This window comes from Amblyomma mixtum, chromosome 5, assembly GCF_055824585.1.
Source record: "Amblyomma mixtum isolate Tamu chromosome 5, ASM5582458v1, whole genome shotgun sequence".
Classification (NCBI taxonomy): domain Eukaryota; kingdom Metazoa; phylum Arthropoda; class Arachnida; order Ixodida; family Ixodidae; genus Amblyomma; species Amblyomma mixtum.
The window spans coordinates 52,764,806-52,779,644 of record NC_143016.1 but is presented as its reverse complement, the minus strand read 5'-3'; the positions used below and the strand labels follow the sequence as shown (position 1 = coordinate 52,779,644).

Below are 14,839 nucleotides of genomic sequence, written 5' to 3'. Positions count from 1 at the left end.
TTAATGTAGGAACCATAAGGAATCTTATGTAGATAATGGCCGTATACTATCGAACTGAACAGTGTTTGCGGAGCATGGCACAGCTATGGGAAGCAAGACAACCCGTTTCCCCGGAACTTTCAATTGAGACGCGCGCCCTGAAGTTGCATGTATGCTAACAGTGGGGAACACCGCTCCGTCGCATGCTACGTGCAGCAAATTAATTGTTTTTTTTTTGTTTTAACGTCCGTTAGTCCTTGCCTTCACCGAATTAAGCACAAAGTTGCCTTTAAAAGCGACTGCCTTCACTGCAAGCATCAGCGTTATCTAAAGCGTTGCGGAGCTTCTCTATTCCTGATCTATACTGTACTTAGAGAGTTGCGTTTTGAAAACAGATTGTGACCGTGAAGGCACTGTAGTATAGTCCCACAACTTTTCTGCCTATCTCCATGTTGTGTACATCACAATATTAAAAGGCAGCAGGCGTTGCAAGAGCTTGCAATGCGGAAAAATCCATTTATATGTAAATGAAATTTCACGTCTTGTCGCTGAACAGACGCAGAATCTTGAGGCGTCGGGCGGTTCATCCACTGAGCTAGTGTCCACAAGCGCATCATATTGTTGTTGAGAGTGTGACGGAATCCAGCCTGACCGTGCGGGTACATTTGAAAACAATGAAAACGCCGACCAATAAACAAGATTGTTGTTGACGTTTCGGAAGTTTGTGAACAAGGTTTCCGTGCTGGAAGCTGGAACGTCAACAACGATCTTCTTTACTGGTCGGCGTCTCCTTTGTTTTCAAATCGTCCTGGACCGTGTACAGTTGTGCGTGGCTTTCAATGTGCGCGACGTGTGTGTCGAAGAGCCGCAGTCCTCACCCTGTCTACGCATCTCTTGCGTCCGCAGGGGCAAGTTCGCCACGGTCCGTCGCTGCGTACACCGAGAGTCTGGCCGGGACTTCGCGGCCAAGTACATCCGCAAGCGCCGGCGCGCCACCGACGTCCGCCACGAGATCCTGCACGAGGCGCTGGTGCTGAAGATGGCCGAGCCCTGCCCGCGGGTGGTCGACGTGCGAGAGGTCTTCGAGACGCCCTCCGAGCTCATCCTCATCCTCGAGCTGTGAGTCGCCGCCGCCGCGACCCCTATCGGGGGAAGCGTGCGGCTGCGGGGGGCCATTCCACGCCTGGTGCACGTCGGGCTTCAGTGCTTTTTACGATTTATAGCATGACTGTGCTGCAGAGGTGATTTTGCCACCGGTCGAGCACTAGCGCCACGTGCATTTATAGCCCTGGCATATGCACTTGGCCGAAAACTGTTAGCTTTTAGTTAAGAGATCCACGTTTCCATCTTCAACTCGCAGCCGCGGTTGCTGAGTGGTTATGGTGCTGGACTGCTGACCCGAAAGACGCGGGTTCGATCCCGGCTGCGGCGGTCGCACTTCGATGGAGGCGAAATTCTAGAGGCCCGTAAACAGTGCGATGTCAGTGCAGGTTAAAGAACACCAGGTGGCGAAATTTCCGGCACCCTTCACTACGGCCTCCCTCATAGCCTGAGTCGATTTGGGACGTTAAACCCGCATAAACCAAACCATTTTTAACTACGGCCACAGTCCACTCAATGACGCTTTGGACGTTGTTTTACGTTCATGGTACATTGCTATAGAAAGTGAGCGCAACACATGGGAATAAGTAAGAACAGCATTATCGGCACAAAGCTCTTGGGCTAATGCAGTTGCAAACAGTTCCAAAGAGCGGGTGTCAAAAGCACCTGCTCTATGGGCTCTTGCGAACAGGTGCAGAGAGCTCGCGCTACCGCTTTCACCGTTCCCGCGCCAAGTGCACAGCGAGCGCGTTTTGAAAAGGTCTGGACAAACCTCGTAGCATGGCCGTCGTCTTTTTTTCCCTTTAAAGAATAAGAAAGTGACAGCCTTTCTCCTTCAAGCCATTACCTTTGCTTTCGACTCATTTTTGCTCATTTTACTGGCCATACAGTGCGCGTCATTCGCGCTGGAAAAGAGGAGACCCCCCTCCCCTGTTTTTTTATTTCCTCGTCTCTTAACGGTACAACGAGGTCCGTTATTCCCCCCCCCCTCCTCCTCCTCCTCTCTCCGTGTGACAGCTTTCGTTTTCTCGAGGGTCCCGTCCACTTCAAGCAACGAGCGCCGTCCTTGCCGCTCCTGTCCGCCCCGTTCGCATGCATACGTCCGGCCGATTAACCTCGGCTGGCGCCCTCGCCTTCACTGGCCCCCACCTGCGCCGCATCCGTCTTTCACTTTCTTTTCTTTCCTGCGCACATCTGCTTCCTTCTGCTCGTCAATGCGTGCTTGTGCAAGAAAAACGGCCCCGGCCGAAAATCACGTTCGTGCGGGATTCCCGTGTTTGTCCTCTGTTCCATCTTTCTTCTTCTCTTTTCACTTAATCCTGGGAGGCAGTAGCAACGCTGCAGGTGTACTATGGGTATACGAGCTCGGGAGTCAAAAAGAGAAGCCTGTCAGGGACGGCGACCGACCGCCGCATATTCGACACGGGAGAAGTGTCTCGCGTGGTAGAGACCGGACGAGACGCCCGTTATTTTCTTTTTTTCCTTCGTGACAACCGCTGACTTCCGGAGGAAGCGCTCGCCGCAGGGGCCTCCTTCCCTTCCCGTTGTGTCCGCCCCCGTATATGCAACGTGTATAATATACGTGCGAGCCGCACGCGCACGCGCCGAGGTTCTTTTCACCTTATGGCTCATCGCACGCGTCGTGGAGCAGTCATAAGGTAAATGCGCGTGCAAGGCTGTCGCTGATTTCGCGAGGGACGTGATTTCGACGCTGCGGTGAAGCTTCGCTCGCGGACGTTGCTGCTTCGGTCATGTTCGACGTCATCAGTAACAGAACCGGCTTGCCGCTCTTTTCTTTTTTTTTTTTTCGCCCCGGAGGCAATCGGGAGACCAGTTACAGCTGCTGCCGCTCGCGTGGGACGTTGCTGCGATGGGACTTGACGCGTATCCTTGCAATGCTCTTGGTCGAGTGGCAGTCATCTCCGCATTTGTCCTCGCGATAACTTTAATCCTTACCCGCCCCCTGGGAAAGCCGCGGTGAGTCGTTAGCAGTTTAGTGACGTCATAGAGTCGATCGGTGAAAGATAAAAGTGGCGCACTGGATGGATAAAAAATTGAACATGAGGCTGACAGCTGGCAACCTTGGCTTTCGTCGAGGTTAACGCGCTGGCTCATTAACAAGTCCACACTAGCGGCAAGCGCAGTGAAACGGAACGCTTTGCGCTTGGTTGCGGTTATAAGCTTTATTGCCTGGACCTCGTGTTTACGGACTAAGTGCAAATTATTCTCATTTAATTTCGATCTTTTCTTATTATTCACGCGAGCCGAAGCTAGCGACTCGAGGCTATGGTAAAAGTGAACGGCGCAAAATGAGCCAGCAGGTAAGCAAGATAAATTCTCAGTATTAAATCGCTGTGTGCACTATTTTAATTGCTCGCCGGTTGTAATCCTTACGCGTCGAAGAATTAAAGACGTAATGAATACGCAATGGTTTAACTTGCAGGCAAATTCGAAATGATGTTGAAAGAACGCATTTTGGTTGGCCGCGCGGCACTCCATCATACTGTTCTAGAAAGCTCTATAGATTCGTTATTACCCTTCAGTTTGGACCTAACGGCGCGCACCACTAAGTTCCACGCGACCGCAGAAACGCCCGTCGCTCATACACCACGACGCGGCTATTTAGCTGTGTATTACGGCAATGCAACGTGAAAGGGGGGCGGCCTTTCTTCGTGGTGAAAGGGACTCGAAAGGTGCAATCTCGTTCTTACCGCCCCTCATTTTCGCTTTCTACAGCCCTCCACTGCATAATGAACCGGCGAAGTATACAGGCTGCCCGTGCGAGAAAGCGAGCAAAACGGACAGACAGCGCCGGCACTGTGCGCGGCGCCCGCAAGTTTCGTCACGTTGTGTGCCGCCCTGCGGTTCGACTTCGTTTTGACACAGACTTTGTGAGAAGACAGGACGGCGATTAACCCACATGTCGGACTCTTTGCCGGGCGAGGGGGGGGGGGGGGGGGGAGAGTTTTTGAACCGAGGCGCGGCGAGCGTTGCGTCAAAGGTAACCTCTCTCCCGAGACTGAAGTGCGCAGGCCACAAGGCGCGCGTGGACGCGTTTTATCCCCGTCGCTTTCTCCAACTTTTTCGGGGGAACGATTCAGGCTCTACACCTTCTCTTCCTCTCCTCCTTTCCCCTTTTTTTACGACTTTCTGCTCTGCACTGGAGCTTTTTTTTTCCCTCTCGCTTCAAAGTGAACGCGAGCGCCCTGTGGTAGGGGAGGGTCCTTTTGAATATTACTACTTCACTATGTAACAGTCGTAGCGGCGAGAACAGCTTGGGCAGCTCGGAAACAAGCGGGCGCGTAGAAGAAACGTGAGATCGGGCGGCGATATCTATCGCTGCCTCTCTCCGGCTGTCTGCTGCCTCCCCCCCCCCTTCCCACTGGATTGAATGAAATCTCGCGTTTCTGATGGCAGAAACGTGGCTGCGTGTACGATGGCCCCGGGAACAAACGTTCCTTTGTTCGGCGAATGTAACCGGGTCGTATAGCGTGTATGCGGTGCGTGTGAACAAAGAGTTGAATGCGCGCGCGGCCAGTCCGAATTCCTTTTGTCCGGAAAATTGAAAGTGATCGCGCAGGACTGGCGGCGGGTTTTTGTTTCTGTCCTTTCCCTTTCTAATCTCTCTCTTCTCCCCGCAGTTTATTGCGGTGGAGTGCTTTCCGCTTCCGCGCTTTGCTGCATGTTCGTGCGGCCCGAGTTCGAAAAACCGGACGTGCATAACCTCGCGTCTGTAGCGTTTTCTTTCCACTTTATGGTTGTCCTAAGCTTAATTCAAGGGGCGCATGCGCAGATACGAACATGCAGCTTTTTATGGTCACATTAGCGCCCAACTGTCGAGTTATTACCGCGTATCTTGACCACCTCACCTCCATTCGCGGCCTCATCACAACCGGGCCCTTTTCTTTCGTTGGTCGTCATTGTGGCAGAGGGTAGTTCCAAAATCCCAAGACATTATTTCTCTATCTTTCCTTCTTCTCCGGCACCAATTTGATCTTTGAATGAAATTGTTGGACTCCACAACTCGCGTCCTCTGTGGTGCGCAATCGGTACTGCATAGCCTTTAGTGGGAGCCGGTTACTAGCCGCGTTTAAATGAACTCGACCGAATGCGTCTGGAGCCGATTTTTCGAGAGAAAGCGCAGGTTTTGAGAAGGAAAGGCGTGACTCGTACTTTACTCTCTTGCTCGACGTTTTTGTACTTTCCCTTTAAAAAATTAACTGGAGTCGACTTCTGTCGCATTCATGTAAACGCCACTACAGAACCAATTGTGCCGCGCCGACATGAGTGGTTTAACCTTGTCGTTTCCTCGGCTCAGAATGTTGTGTTAGTTTTTTTGTTTTTTTTTTAACGAGATTTATTGCCTCGGGGCATCAGTTGGAAAAAGTGGGATGAAGGCTGCAGTATTGATTAAAGTAACGGGAATATAGGTTAGCCGATTTTATGAAGTCCACTAGTGAGCGATGGTACGGTCCTTGCGGCCAGGCAATTTATGACGCAGAGTTGCGTGGTGAAATACCCGCTACCTTCAGGTGCCGGATCCTTGTAGGCTTGAGTGCAGGGCAGTCCCATAGTAAGTGGCGAATATCGGCGTTAGCTTACCGCCGTGCTTTATTCGTACGCAGTGCCAGGTGCGTTTTGGTGCTCACTATATCCGAAGTCGCGTGAGCGGTGCATACATACGTCCCCAGGTTGTCGATGAACTGGAATCCAGTGAGCTCACCTATATAAGGCTTCGTGGTTCGGAGTGTGTGTGGTCGCGTGTGTCTCACTGCGTGGCGATGTCGTGCTGCAGGGCGGCCGGCGGCGAGCTGCAGCATGTGCTGGACAGCGAGGAGTGCCTGCCCGAGAAGGACGTCGTGCGGCTCATGCGTCAGATCCTGGAGGCCGTGCAGTTCCTCCACGACCGGAACATCGCGCATCTCGACATCAAGGTGAGTCGCCTCGAACTCTCTGCCTCTCTCTACTCTTGTCTTGCCTGTGTGCGGCAAGCGCTGGGGAGTAAAATGACACGTGTGTGTACCATTAAGAGGCATAAAGAGAGCGAGTTGATGATGCCTTAGCGGATGTTAAGCGGATGAAATGCACTTGGGCAAGACGCATAATACGCAGAGAAGATGGCCGGCGGATAATAAGGGCAGGTAAACGGGGGTTTTAGCGCGGGACAGACCTACGTGGAGGTCACCATTGATGAGACTTTTTTCTCCATTGAACTTCACCTGGCTTACGCCGATTATTATTATTTGTGTGCTACAATCCTTTGCACAACTTCGTGAAAAGTAAGCAATTCTGTTTTATGGAGCGCAGTTAATTTGTAATCGTTCTTTCACTGAGCTGTTCGCTATTTGCTGCGATGAGTGGGTAGGAAACGGCGTCACACGCGAATCTCTTTTGTGCTGCTTCGATGGGCTGCCGTATACCAGGTCACTATTGTTTTTCGCCTTCGGCTTCCCGCGTGGCTTGTACGCCCGCATTCGATCGCGGCGGGGTAATGTCGCCGAGCTGCACGTCTGACCTCGAGATAGCATTCGAGTTACGTCGATGCGGTGACGTTCCCGCCAAAATCGGAACGCGACAGCGTACTTCGAGGCGTATATGTAGTAATCTGCTCGGGAAGTTAGGTCGGGTCAGGTCACGGTCGCCCTTCCTTCACGTTCGAGCACCCCGACTCCCCCGGAGCGGATTGGTGGCGCTGGGAGCTTTGTTGCCTCTAATGTGGCAGCACTGCTGTAACGGCCTTGATGGGCAGCTGCAGTTGATGAGACGTAACTTGCATGAGCAGCCGTATTTGGCCACCAGGAACTACAGTCTGGCGTGAGTTTTGTACGGTTTAGAATTCTGACGTATGCACCCTAGCGCTGTAGTATTCCTGAAAGGTGTGCGAACGTCTCGAAAACCCTACTTCCGGTTTACATTTGCACGAAAAGACCGGAGGCAACGTGCAGTTGTAACCTTCTCGCATGCGTTGGAGTTACAGTGATTAAAGGAAAAAACGAACATATGGCACAAATCGCCTTTGTGGCCGCAAAAATTTTCGCGCGCGAGCGTCGTTTGGGTCAATTTACCTGCTGTTTTGTGATTGCCGGTGAATGTTCTTGCACTTTCGATGGCGGCGAAATGCAAAAGCGCCCTTGTGCTGCAAATGTCAGCGCACATTAAAGAACCCTAGGTGGTCTAAATTCAACCGGAGCCCTTCACTACGACGACTCTTCAGGACGTTGAGTCTAGCTAACCATACCGTATACGGTACCATATACTATACCACTTGATCACACATAGAGAAGCCAGATTGCTGGGAATTGACGTGGGGTTGCCTACATGGTGCGTTTGCACCCTTGTAGGCGTGAAAGTTGCTGTTCGCTGTCAGTCTGTCCGCTCACAGCGGACCGAGGGATGCACCGCAAACCTCACGCAATCGTCATATGAGCAAGGTGTCCCAGTTAAAACCTAAACGTTGCGCGCCACGCTACAGATCGCCAACGGCATTTCGTGGTCAAGAACGCTGGCACCTATACCTCTAACAACGAGTGAAAGCCATTCGCGCATCGCTCACTCGGTTGTGAGCGAAAGCGCGGCGAACGCGGATCACGGTGGAGAAAGTGTACCGTACACAGCGCGGTGTCCGCTGCGCTGGCTGTGAAGGAGCGGCGTTATGGACGGTGCCCGATTACTCGCGCGATTTCCCCCTCCTCCTCGTCCCCTAGCTTGGCTGGCGCGCCGTACACTCGTGAGGTCACGCTCATGCCGTGCGCTGCTGCCGCGCGCAGTCTCCGGCGGCGCCCGCGACGTGACTGCGGCGAAGCCTCGCGGCGGGGTCGCCCCAGTTTCGTGACACCGTTCTGGCGTCGGACGCGCCGCCGCTGCTCTCTGCCGTTGCGGCTGCCGTGCAACCTCGCGCTCGCGGCTTGTGCCGGGCTTGCAGCCGGCGCGACTCCTGCGCTGTCGCGCGACCGCCTCCCCTCCGTTGCTGCGTCTTTCCCTTTGTGTGCGCGCGCGTGCTCTCTGTGACAAAAGGCGCTGGAGCGTTTAGCACCTGTAACTTTGCGAGCGGTAGAGTTAAGTGCGCAGGGACTGTTGCCGGTGCGAGTTTAGCCGTTGCTCGGGTGTCGCTTTAGATACAGTCGTCACTTTTGTTCTCGTATAGTTGAAGTCGCCTTGGCGAAGGGCTTTTTATGTGCAACTGTCCGTGTTAAATTGTAGGCTGAGGGCGTTGAAATGAGCCTTGCGAAAACGACGTTGCGCCCTTTCCAGCGGCCTTGATAGGGGAGATGCGCTGGGGGTGCCGACGTTGTCCCGTTGGAGATGTATCGTTGACCGGGCCAGAGGGGTGCGCGCACTGCTCTCGATTCCAAAGGGGCGTGCATAACCGATGAAACCGCGTTAAGTATACGGGCCCCAGTGTGTAAATGCACAACAGCCCCGTCGACCGGTGCCACGCGTATTGCACGTTGGGGGCGGTGACCACGGTGGCACTTAATCCGTGTGCACTCACAGTCCTGATCGTCGACGCCGTAGTGCTCTATAGCAGCAACAGCGCCTTCGTCGACCCTCAGGGAGCAGGGAGGAACGTGAGAGGACGCTGCGGCACGCGGCGCTCTCTGGCGCCTTGATTTATGGGGCGATTTTGAAAACGCGAGCGCGCTTGGCGCCGTCGGCGAAGAGGGGCTGCTGCTTCCCTCGCGGCGTTCTGGAAGAGGCGGCCGAAGGAGCGTGCGCCAGACTGGCCGGCGCCAGATTCGAGTGTGTTGGTGGTGTGCCGTGTCGCATTTGCCCCGTCGGCGTAATTGCTCTTCCTCGCTCGGCGCTGTCTCGCCTCTCGCGATGCTGCCACCACTAGCAGCAGCAGAAGCAGCGCCAAGTGTATTACCACTGGCGTCGTCGTTCTCCGCCCCATTCATCCGCGCCTCAAGAATACAAACGAGGCCCGGTTAATTTTCGCGCTCCCATCCACCGGGCGGGACTGCCCCCGTTGGTTCGTTCCCTGTACGAAACGAAAAGCAGAAAGCGAGAGCTTCCCTTTCGCTCCTCGCCGCTGCACACTTTCGTCGAGTGTGGGTGAGGGCAGCGGCTCTTCTCGTTGCGGATGGCGGCCGGATGACCGAGTTTGCTCTCGCTCTTTCGCGGAGTCGGGAGCATCTGATGCGGCCCCGCGGAGAGCGGTGCTCATGTGTATAGCCCGCCCGCGTGCTCTCGTATCGTCGAGCATCATCCGATCGAAATTACGCGCGACGCTCGCTGTTGTGGGCGGCCGCTTGCTCGCGCCTCGTAACCAGATCGCGCGAAAGGGACGTGCTCGCATGCGCGTCGCCGTCGCCCGGCTCCTCTCTGTGCCGCGTCGGACGTCGCGTCGCTTTCAGCGGCCCGTAGTGATGTCTTCAGCGTCGCTTGGCCTGATCGCGCTCTTTCGGTTCTGGTTTTGATCTCCGCGAAATGAACGAGGGCTTTCGCGCAGCTCGGCAGAGGGCAAGCCCGTTGAAGTGTTCCGTCAGAAGCTGTGTTTCAGGTCGCGTGTATAGTGTACTGTCTTCTGGCGGCATAGACCGAGTGAAGAGCTGACAATAACTTGAACCTGGAACTTGGACTTCGTATTTAGACGACACAATACTCGTTTGACGAAGGTAACGAAATGGCCTTCAGCCTTGTACCCACCAGTTTTCAAAGGGTACACGCCCTCACCCTGGCCTGGCGCCCGGCTTCTCTGATGTGAAATACTTGGGAAATCGGTCTGGAATTGACCCAAACTCTACCTCTGGTCAAGCTGCTTTTGTGCAATTAAAAACAAACGCATCATCATAAAGAAACGACAGTCACACGCCTGGCCAAGCGCCAGCAGCACTACGACCGTAAAGTGCTCGTTGGGTTGAATAAACTGTTAAACCATAGTCGTCACGGTCACCAGGGAATCACGGAGTGATTTAGTAGTATTATGTTCTATCCCCAGTATCACGACCTATTGAGCTTTTCGTTTTATGCGAATGCGTTGGCATGTTCTGTTTTGTGCCTTTCAAGTCCGGCCCAGTAGAGGGCTCTGTCCACATATGCCACCGTGGAACATGTCGCATGTTTTCCAAGGAAAAGCCACACAGTTTATTTGTCGGAATTCACGAAATGAAGTAATTAGTTTCCGTTCGACCGCAATAAACGAACCTGACTCAGCGCAGCTTAGACCAACTATTCGCCGAGAACTTTCACTCATTCGTCCTGTGCTCTCGCCTATAGGAGGGGCATACATAACGTCGCGTCCGAGACCGCGCACCAGATATATATATCGGGGCCGCCGGACCTTGGCCCGCACGCTTTATGGCCCACCCGCGGCGTGCTCCGACTGAAGTGCGAGTGGCCCCGACGGGGACGCCGATGACGCCTTCTTCAGCGCGGCTCTCGCTCACACTGCAGCCCTGGCGTTTTTACTGCGCCGACCACCGGCACCGGTCAGCGCTGTTAAGTGCTCTCTCCGCGTGACGCCTCAAGTGCGTAAGCTGTCTCCCCCCCCTTGCACCTCTCGCTTCGTTTCGGAGCTGGACGAGGACCTCCCGAGCGCGGCTTAAGCCCCTTGATTTACTGCGTGTACCCCTCGGTCTTTCCGGCGGACGTCTCGGGAGATCCTGGGCCTTTCGCTTGTCACTCTCGTACCGCCGCGCTCTTTCTTTGGGCGAGTGCGTTTGTGACTGACGTAAGTCGTCGTTAACCGACACTGCAGTCGTAAAGCGAGCGCGCGTGCCGCCGTGGCTGGCGCGCTGTTGTAGCCCCAGTCTCTATCTAGCCTGTCACGAATGGCGAGCGGGCTTCAGCGCAGTCGGCGTGGCGATGAGGTGCGTTCATGTCACTGCGAGAGAGTGAGTGAGAGAGAGAAACTTTATTTGGCGACAGATTAAGCACCCAGCAAGTCTTCGGCCTGTCGCAGCAGGCCTAGTTGACGACCGCCCAGCCTTGCCGAGCTTAGCTCTCTCACTTTCAGAACGTCGTCCCCTCACGTGTTTTTTTTTTTTCGCATTTTGCGCAGTGTAGCAAGCACGCAAATGCGAAAATTGACTGCCGCCTCTTCTGCGCATTTCGTGCGCGTGCCACCCTTGTGGCACTTTGTTCCTAACATGCACGACTCGCCAATTTCCAGTGGAATCTGATCGCGTTTTCGCCGTGCACTGTAGCCACGCCAGTGTAATGACACCTAATGTTCGAATCATGCATGCATTGTGTGTGTGTGTGCGTGTGTGTGATACTTTGTTCAGCAGCGCACTGTTTCACCTCTGATTGTCACTGGCTGCTCCTAACTATCCGCATATTCCCGCTCCCTCTTTTTTTATTCCCTCTCAGCCCCAAAACCTGCTGCTGACGTCATCGTTCCCCCAGGGAGACATCCTGCTCTGCGACTTCGGCATCTCGCGAGTCATCGGCAAGGGCACCGAGATCCGCGAGATCGTCGGCACTCCGGATTACGTCGGTGAGTGCGTGCTCGCGCGGAGGTGCTCGGCCGCGTCCTTTTAAAAGCACGAGGAAACTTCTTGGGCCGGCACGGCTGCCCTGAGCGCGATGGAAAGGGGAGTCGCCGCCGAAGCGTCGCCACTGCTTCGTGGCGGCTGCAGCAGTTCGACGAGACGTGGCTGGCTACACTGCTGAAATCATGGAGGAAGGAAAGAACTAAGGAGAGGCCCTGACGTCACTTTTTGTGAAGCCGCCCCGCAACCGGAAGTTGGCTCGGCTCTCCTCACTATCTTCCTTCTCCACCGAGCTACGGGGCGGGGATCGCGCGCGGCTCGCAAGCGCTTCGTAAAAGAAAGGTATCAAAAAAATCGCGCCGCTCGCCGCTACACTCCTACACCTCCCTCCCCGTAAACACGCACCTAGACACAGACCGGCGCACAGGTGCGGTGAACCTTTTCCGACGCCAGGCGAAGAACGACGACATTGCGCGCCGCTTATAGCTCAGCTCACCATCGTCCTCGGGCTACCGTAAACCCGCCGTGTGGCCTTCGAAACGCAGCTCAGCATCGCCGAGAGCGGCTTCATGTTTCTGTGCTGTTTGGTGAGGTGCGAAAGTTCGCTGATCAAAACAATCAACGCTTCTTCGCGTGTCGAAGCGCGGTTCCGGAGTGCCACATTTTCGCGAGATTCATTTCAATGAATCGATCGCTCCGCGTAACGACACCAAGTTTGATGAACAAAATATCAAATGAGCGGTTATTTGCTGCATTAAAAAGCAATCTTAGATGCGTGCGTAACGTCACGACGCCAGGCATGTAGACTTTAACACGCAGGGCCGTGTTAACACACCGTGCCGAAAGCCCGTCCACCGCCACCGAGAAACACTCGGGCCCCTAGCAACAACGACGCTAACGACGCCGTACGCCGTTGCTAGTGGCCCGACTTTTTAAGCCTAAATTTTGACGTCACTTCCGCCACATTCTTGCCAATGCATTGGGAATACGAAGGGCCTCTCCTTAGTTTTCCTTCCTCCATGGCTGAAATGCAGGTGTTGAGTGCACGTGTTAAGTGCGCGTGGTGTAGTACTGGTGTAGTCGAGGCCTTCGTTATTCCACGTTCCAGCCCGAACAGAAAACGCGCGCGATGGGAACACCTGTTTTAAAGAGCCGCGCGCTTTCTCTCGAGGCATCGCGCTAATTGGCCGCCCGTCATAATTCTCCGAGGCCAGCGGCCATGCATTTCCTCGTTGTCTGTCCAAGGCAAAAAAAAAGAAAACGAGATTATCAACCCCCTTTGTTCGTCTCCTTTTCTCGAGGACTGAGTTCCTCTCGGGACGTCGTCGAGTCCGCGCGCGCGAGTAGCGGGCAGCAAGGTCGCACTTTTTTTATTATTTCGAATTCCCCGCCACAGTGGCGCGCGCGCGTGCCTCGGCTTTCGTAATAATCTTCCTCCTCCTCGGTCTCTGCTTCCTCTTGTGCGGGGTGCCCCAACGCGCCTCTCGGGTTTCGCCGCCGGCTTGTTTATTGCCGGCCGGGCGCATGAACGAATCTGCGCGGCTGTTTACTGCCTCCCGAACGGCGGCGGCGCCGCGTCGGCGTCCTGACCCTCGTCGCTCCGGGGTCGCGCCTTCGTCGTGTCTCTTCGACCCGTCGGCTGCTGCCACTCACGCAGCCGGTCTCTCGTCTTCTTCTCCTACGTCGAGCGGGGTCTCTCGCTTTCCCCGACGCCGGAGGGGACGTAGCGCGGCTTTGGTGCTGCTCGCTGCCACCGTCTTGACTTGAAGCCGGGAATTTACGGAAGTACGGCTGTGGTAGCCCGAGATTAATTGTTCCCTCGCAAACTGCTTCTTGTGCTCATTTGTCTCTCTCTTCTGCCTCTTGTACTGGCTACTTTTTGTCCCTCACTGCTCTCGGAACGCGTGCTCGACGTAATTCGCCGTTCCTCGCTTCTCTAGTCGAGTACAACTCAAGAGCGAAGCGGCTTTCCCCCTTCAAAGGCCCCCCTTCCAGCCAACGGCGTCGGCTGATTCTCATGAACCTGCTAGCGTGACAATGGAGGGGGGAGACCAACCATGTAGGGAGGGGGCTATCTTCTTTCTTTCATCTGCCGCTCCCTGCATTGTTACGCTAGCGGGCTCATGAGAGTCGGCCGACGCCATTGGCTGGAAGGGGTTCCTTTGACGGGGAAAAGCCGAATTGTTCTTGAGTTGTACCCGACTATAGTGGTGGAGTTTGCGGTATTTGTTGAGTGAAATCCAGGCGAAGTGCGAGTGTGCCAGCGCTAGCCATTCCGAATCACAAACTTCAGTTCGTGTGATCTTGTCCTGAGCTTTGGAACAGTGTTCTTCTGAGAGGAAAGGCGCAGTGCGGTGCATATCGGTTCATGGTTTTTCCTTCGCCTTCACTCCGAGTCACAACTCGTGCAAGTGGGAAACGAAAAGTGCTGGCGTCTCATTTTTGATATACACGATGACAAGACTTTGGCGTCGTAGACAGGCTAGGCCAGCTTTGTATAAGTCAAAGATTCTTAATACTAGAATTTTGCCGGTTCTGCGATATCTTCCCCATGCCACCGGCTTGGCTCCTCTCCGATTAGCGCCTTCCATCCGCTGTTTGTCGGCGTTAGACTGGTTCCTCCACGTCGTGGAAAAACTGGCCGTGCTTCCGGTCCATGATGTCGACAAAATAAACGTGGTGGATATTCTCCGGGCGTGCGCAACCCAATAGTTCGTGACGAAACGCTGGACGAGGACTGTCGGGCAGCAGCGCTGGCAGCTGCCGTAGGCGACGTTAAGACCTGCGTAGTGCTGCCGTTGTCGTCTGCGGACGTGTCACGTGACGTCATCGGAGACCGGAGACAAGCCAGATCCCGCCTTCTGTGGGACTCCGAAACAAGTGCACGGTATACTCTGTTCAGGGCTGCCACACGCAGGCAGACAGAAATTTCCGCTCTGGTTATGGCGCTCGTTTCTCTTATTTTTGAGGGCTGACTGCCTATAGACTTATCCTTCAAATTATTTACTTGCACTTTTCGTCCATCTTTACAAACTTTTAACGCCATGCTTACCACATGCAATCCTTTATTCGTGGTGGTTTCCCACCTGACTATGGCCTGCTCTTCCTGATGCCTATACGCTAGAACGCTGTATCTATATAATAAATTCTGACGATTACAGGAAGAAAAAAAAGCAGGAATCATCACTAGAGGTACATTTGTCGCTGCAGGAAGCTTCCTGTCGTGTTACATTCTTCACCTCCTCACCACTCTTCGCCGTTTTCATGAGCTTGGCCCGTGGTTTTGCCTTTTTTTTAAGTGTGTCTGGGTGCTTTCCTTCCGG

General features: G+C 54.4%; 1 protein-coding gene across 3 annotated transcripts in view; it reads left to right on the top strand.

Annotated features, from left to right (window-relative positions):
- The window catches only part of Drak (Death-associated protein kinase related), a 227,218-nt gene that overhangs the window by 203,373 nt on the left and 9,006 nt on the right, over window positions 1–14,839 (top strand). For all 3 annotated transcript variants that reach the window (XM_089544431.1, XM_089544429.1, XM_089544430.1), the window contains exons 3-5: window positions 886–1,098; window positions 5,876–6,014; window positions 11,395–11,521. In XM_089544431.1, coding sequence (XP_089400557.1) covers window positions 886–1,098; window positions 5,876–6,014; window positions 11,395–11,521 — 479 coding nt within the window. The remainder of the gene's footprint in view (window positions 1–885; window positions 1,099–5,875; window positions 6,015–11,394; window positions 11,522–14,839) is intronic.